We start from the raw sequence: 6769 nt of genomic DNA on the forward strand, positions 1-6769 counted from the left end.
GGGCAGATGGGGGGGGGGGAGGGAGAGAGAGAGAGAGAGAGAGAGAGAGAGAGAGAATATGAATGAATCCCAAGCAGGCTCCACACTCAGTACAGAGCCTGACGCACAGCTCAATCCCATGATGCTGGGATTATGACCTGAGCTGAAATCAAGAGTTGAACCCTCAACCAACTGAGCCACCCAGGCACCCATACATGTATTCTGTTAGGAAAATTAAAAATACAAATTTATAAATCCAGATAAATTAAGATGGTAATTCACACCAAGAAAAATAAAAAGGACAAAAAAGAAAAATAGGCCAATAAACAAACCTTACTAAAAATCAAAACAATTCAAATTAAAATAATACAGAGTTGTCTTGGGATTAGAAAAAAAGAGGTAAAGCACTTCTGAAGAGCAATTATGTTCCATAACTTCCTAGCCTTATGGCTTAGGAATTTATCCTAAACCGAAAATCAGTCAAGTTCACAAAGGTGTATGTATAAGGCTACCCAACATAGCCTTGTTTAAAATAAAACTTTAGAATCTAAATGCTCATGAACTAGAGATTCTGGTACATTAAAATAGAAAATATTTATTTTCTTTTCTAATAATATTCTATTACTAAAATAGAAAATAATACAGCCTTTGGAAATGATTACGCATCTCTTTATTGGCAGGGAAAGATCTCCAAGATATACTGCTACTGGGTTGCAAAATAACAGTGATAAGATGACCCCTGTAACTTAAAATCATTTATCTTTATGCTTATATTTGAAGGGAAAGAAGGTTAGAAGAATTCCATCAAAATGTTAATGCCAGCATGTGTGGGACTTGAAGGTATTTTCTCTGTCTTCCTTGTTTTTCAAATTAAGATTCATATAACATAAAAGTAATCTTTTTTTCTTTTCTTTTTTGTTTTGTTTTTTGTTTTTAGAGATAGAGTGTAAGCAGGGGAGAGGAGCAGAATGAGAGAGTGAGAGAGAGAGAGAGAGAGAGAGAGAGAGAGAGAGAAAGAGAATCTCAAGCAGGCTCCATGCTCAGGGCAGAGCCCAATGAGGGGCTTGATCCCAGGGTTGTGGTCAGGGATCATGACCTGAGCCAAAATCAAGAGTCAGATGCTCACTGACTGAGCCACCCAAGTGCCCCTAATCTGTCCTCTTCTAAACTTTTCTGTATAATTTGAATTTTCTACAATGATTATTTATTTTTCTAGACAAAAAAAAAAAGATAACTAAAAAAATAACCTAAGTAGAGAGTATCTAATATCACAGATAAGAAATACAGTGGTATCCAGCTGGCTCAGGAGGTAGACTTTCTAACACTTGATCTCAGAGTCATGAGTTCAAGCCCCACACTGGGCATGGAGTCTACTTGCAAAAAAAAAAAAAAAAAGGAAAAAGAAATACAATTACTAGTTTCCATTATTAAAATGAATCTATATTTTATAAAATATTTCCCTTAACAATAGTATTTAATTTATTCTTATATTTATTTACACATCACCACTTGACAATATATTGAAGGCATAGAATATTATTAGTTGACACAGTCAACTTAAAATATAGCCAAATCAAAATAAGGAATTTTTTATAAGATATGAGAAAATAAAAACTCTTTTTCAAAAATCTGATTCACAAAATTTCTCAGACACGTATCTAATGTGAATAGCTACATACTTACCAAAACAGCCCAGTTGTTTGTATGCCCACTTCTAAAGAACTGTTCTGTTTGATCCTACAAGTCAAATAATAGCAAATATATTAGAAAAGCCACATTTCTGAGAATAAAAAAGTTAAGATTCATGAAGTCTTTACAGTTACAATGACAGTAAATTATCATCATGCAAATTTATAAAGGTTCTAGTATTTGACCTTATGAAGGACAAAAGTTTCATTTTTTTTGGGGGGGGCATTGTGGAGGGAGTTGCTTGTTTTTAAACAATGTATCTCGAACACAACCAGCTCTTCCTCATTCCTCAGCTCCTAGTTTTTCAATTCAGTCTTCAAATTGTGAATGACTTATTTTCATGCCTTGATTATACACTTAATAATTAATACGCTTCTTGTTGAAGTTTCATTAATTATTTCCTCCTATTCTGTACTGGATGCTTCCAATTACTTTATATGAACACATCACTACATCTGATTGAGTACATTCTCTAGCATGCTGCCATGTACCATTTCACTAATCTGTTAAAGTCTGAACTATATTTGCCATTGTGGAACATTAAAAACCTCAATATCCAATAGTATCCAGATACTTAAGGAACACTATGTATTATATATTAAAATAATAGTGAATATAAACTTTAATGACCCCAGATCTACTACCAACCAGTATTAATTACTAAAAGAGTCATACTTCCTGGATTCAAATCTGGGCCCTATTATTTACAAGCTGTAAAAGCTTAGGAAAGCTTCTCTGTGCCCATAGTAATATTACCTGACACACAGAAGGTAGGAATGGTGACTGGAACATAGAAATTGCATAACTAACTTTAGCTGTTCTAATTTTCAGCTGGCAAGAAAACTGCAGGGAGAATAAAATAAATTCACTCAAATGTGTCATACACACACACACACACACACACACACACACACACACACACACATCTTTTTTAAACCTTTCTCAACAGCTGCCTAGATGCTAAAGAAAAAATATGCTACAATGGATTAAAGCATTAGTTTAAAAATTTGAAGATGTGGGCTTTAGCCCAGGTCCTATCCCTCACATGGCTGTGAGACTGGGGTAAGTCACCTAGCTCTTTAGACTTGACTTTCCTCATGTAGAAAGTAAGAGTTGACCCAATAATCTCAAATGTCCCTTCTAGCTGAAAATTCTTACATTATTAAGACTTTAGTGAAAATTTTGTTATGGCAAAACTCTTTTGTGATTGTTTAGACAATATAGGCACTGCAAAGTTATTCATTCTACATATGAGTGGAGCACCTATCATGTGCCATGTACACGTAATGTATAGTGATATAAAAAATCACTAAATAACATGCTTCTTTCTCTGAAGAATCCCAGAGTTCAATAAGGAAGCATGCAAACACATTACACTGCAATGTAACATTCATTCATTCATCACATTCATTGGGTGCCATGTGCCAGCCACTGTCCTGAACGCTCACAATACAATGATGGGCAAAAATAGTCATCGTACTTGCCTTCAAAGAGGTTACTATCCAATCTGACAGACACACATTAAGCAGATGAGGGCAAACTATGAATTCTACCAAGATAAGATACACAGTATCATGAAAGAGTACAGTAGACCCCTAGAGAGACCTGACCTGACCTGATTCGGGGGGTGGGAAGTGGGAAGGCGTCAGGGAAGTTTCCCCTAGAGAAGTGACATTTAGGTTAGGACCCAAAAGATGAAGAGAAGAGGGAAGATAATTCCAGACAGAAGGAACATACACCCTAATGGCAGAAAGGAGCCTAAAGGCTTTTAGAAACTGAAAGATTAGCACTACTAGAAGTCTGTGAAAGAGAAAGAGAGGATAAATGTTTCTTTATCCTTAAAGAAACATTAAGGTGTTTATGGATACATGATCCGAGTTGCATTTTTAAAAATTACTCTGGCTGCAGCTTAGAAAACAGACTGGAAGGAAGAAAGACTTGAGCCGGGCCAGTTAGGAAGCTATTGCACTTTTAAGTGAAAGATGATGGAATAATAGATATTATAAAGCATATATGGCTTACAACAGATAAGTGCTATATTAGCTAAGTGTACAAATTACAACAGTATAAACAAAGACAAGGGATAAGGAAAGACTCTACAGAAGTTATGCTTCTACTTCATCTTAGTAAATGGACAGAATAAATAAGAGGTTATAAAACATGGTAATGTGAAAAAGCACAGCAACAATATAACTACAAAAAGTAATAGTAATGTTATCCAAAATGAAGTACACACGATAATCCATTAGAATAAAGGAGGAAAATAGCGGAACTTCTTTTTATATTTGTAGTATATTAAAAAATGCCTTATAAATATTGAATATATAGATTAGTAGTAATTCATGGATATAGACAGAGGGTGCATTCTTTGTGTCTTTTTCAACTGGGGAGGTATGTATTCAAAAAGTTTATAATCCACTGGTCTAAACTCAGGACACTTAAATGCTGGAAAGAATGGGCTCCAATAAGAAGACTACAAAAGTGAGCAGAGACCAGATCATGATGTTTATTTAGACTTTCCTCTGGAAAACACTGGAAGGATTAAATCAGAAGAACAACCCCATTATATCTGCATTTTATGAAGACTAATTTAACATCTAAGTGAGGGCCTTTGGAAGCCTGAGGGAAACAAGATCGTTGTTGCAATAGTCTAGGCAAGAAATGGCCAGGGCCTGCATTAAGCCAGTGGAACTGGAAAGATGAAAGCAATTTTTAAAGCTCATAACGTAGAATTTAGTGTTAATCAAAATGTGGGATAAAAAAGGGGGGGGTTATTTTTAAAAAATCAAAACACGTTTCTGACTTAGTAGCTATCCCATAGGAGGTGGGCTAGGCAGAAGATGAAACTTTGGACACAGATTTTCAAATGTGTGCTATCTCGGCCCCTTAGCCAACAGGATATGCAAGTCTGACAACGATACCACAGATCTAGACTGTAGAACTGGCCTCAAGTATTGTCAGAGTACTAGGGAGAGCAAAAGTTTTATAAAAGGCCAGAATTCCTGTGAGCCAAAAATAAAACACCGTACCCATGTGACTCCTGTCAAAGGGGAGCGTTGTAGTTTAATAGGAAAGTAGGTGCTTCACTCCTGTGCTTTCATTTCAACTGCTAGGGACCACACACTCGTCGGAGCAATAGATCAGGCCCTCCTCCGTATCCTAAGATTTGATTCTTTAAATTCGTCGTTTTAAAAGGGCGAAACAGACCGAGGCCCTCCCCACAGCCCAGTCAGCCTAGTAAGAGGCTGAGGCTTCCCTCTGCTGCTGTTGAGTCGAGTTATCTGTTGGTGCACTCACAGCCACAACGCAGCTGTCCTCCCAGGGCCCTGTCGCTCGGAGGGCCTGATTCCTACCTCGATCTGACTAGCGGCCAAGCTGCCGAAGGACAAGAGCAACAACCCTGCCAGGGCAGTCAAAGACTTGCGAAGAAAGCAGGAGGCCACCATGTTTCCCGGCTTCCGCCGCCCGCACCTGGAGAGGCGGAGCGAGTGCCGTAAAGCACCGCCGCGGGTTTTTGCATGCCTTCTGTTTCTTTTTGCGACGCCAGCCCCACCTCCTTGATGCCGGCCCCTCCCTGGTCCTTAGTAAACACTGCTGGCACAGAGTTCAAGTTTCCGGGTTGTTGGGACAGAGTTGAAAGAATTTGATCCTTTATTTTTAACTGCATTTTCCGTTTTTGTATTATAAAATAGGTATAACATTTAAAAATTGTCTGAGGGGCGCCTGGGTGGCGCAGTCGGTGAAGCGTCCGACTTCAGCCAGGTCACGATCTCGCGGTCCGTGAGTTCGCGCCCCGCGTCAGGCTCTGGGCTGATGGCTTAGAGCCTGGAGCCTGTTTCCGATTCTGTGTCTCCCTCTCTCTCTGCCCCTCCCCCGTTCATGCTCTGTCTCTCTCTGTCCCAAAAATAAACGTTGAAAAAAAAATTTAAAAAATAAATAAATAAATAAAAATAAAAATAAAAATTGTCTGAAAAGTGAAGGAGAAAAATCTGTGATCCCATAAACTTTAAGAAGCTATTTCCTATTCTGCATAGTGCTGCCAATTCTTTGAATAAATGAAGGAGGATGTGGTGGGAAGAGCAAGCATTTGGGCACAAAAAAATGATTAATTGTGTTAATCGGTAACATGGGTGGGTGCTGCAATTAACAGACTTGAGGTCTATTACTTATTAAAAGCTTGAACATGGAGAAATTGTTTATGTTGTTTCTTCTGTAATTATGGAGCCAAAATTTACTTCAAAGAGGATCTGAGGATTTGATAAGATCATGTGTATTTATTTGTTCCATTGTGTTCATTGTATGCATTCAGTTTTAAATTTTTTTTCAACGTTTTTATTTATTTATGGGACAGACAGAGACAGAGCATGAACGGGGGAGGGGCAGAGAGAGAGGGAGACACAGAATCGGAAACAGGCTCCAGGCTCGGAGCCATCAGCCCAGAGCCTGACGCGGGGCTCGAACTCACGGACCATGAGATCGTGACCTGGCTGAAGTCGGACGCTTAACCGACTGCGCCACCCAGGCGCCCCTGTATGCATTCAGTTTTAAATTATTTTCATCTAGTATCACATAAACATATTTATGCTGCTTCATGATCTTTATAATTTTAACATTTAATGGGAACTTGGAATTTCACCCCTTACTGGTGCTTCTGACAAGTAATTTCCCCTCTATTGGACAATACAAAGTTTCCATGTTTTACTATAAAAGTAATATTATAAAGCATACCTTCGTGCATTTGACTTTTCACATTTGTTGAATTCTTTTTTTTTTTTAAGTTTATTTATTAAGTTTATTAAGACAGAGAGAGAGTGGGGTAGGGACAGAGAGAGGGGGAGAGAGAGAATCCCAAGCAGGATCCACACTGTCAGCGCAGAATCTGATGGTGGGTCTCAAACTCACCAACTGTTATATCATGACAGCTGAAATCAAGAATCCACGCTTAACCAACTGAGCCACCCAGGCACCTCTGTTGAATTACTTTCTTTGGATAATTTTCCTAGAACAGGAATTTTAAGTCAAAATATACAAAAATTTTAGTGCCCATCAATAATGTTGCTTTCCAAAGAGTACAGACTGGCAGTACCAACAAAATACAACC

At 38.2% G+C, this 6769-nt stretch overlaps 1 protein-coding gene across 7 annotated transcripts in view; it reads right to left on the minus strand.

The window, feature by feature from the left end:
* PIGK (phosphatidylinositol glycan anchor biosynthesis class K) overlaps positions 1 to 5179 on the minus strand; it is a 170823-nt gene extending 165644 nt beyond the window's left edge. For 5 of the 7 annotated variants that reach the window (XR_015254809.1, XM_086717324.1, XM_086717323.1 and 2 more), the window contains exons 1-2: positions 5022 to 5179; positions 1663 to 1716 (exon numbers count right to left, since the gene is read on the minus strand). Coding sequence is in view for 4 of the 7 variants with exons in the window: in XM_086717324.1 (XP_086573450.1) it covers positions 1663 to 1716; positions 5022 to 5114 (147 nt within the window). In the remaining 3 variants the exon portion in view is untranslated. Of the gene's footprint in view, positions 1 to 1662; positions 1717 to 5021 lie in introns of those variants that run through there. The other 2 variants (XM_086717325.1, XM_086717326.1) reach the window with 2 other exon arrangements.
* Positions 5180 to 6769: the final 1590 nt, after the last annotated feature.

Source organism: Puma concolor, chromosome C1 (assembly GCF_028749965.1).
Source record: "Puma concolor isolate L17-30 chromosome C1, mPumCon1.1.hap2, whole genome shotgun sequence".
NCBI lineage: Eukaryota > Metazoa > Chordata > Mammalia > Carnivora > Felidae > Puma > Puma concolor.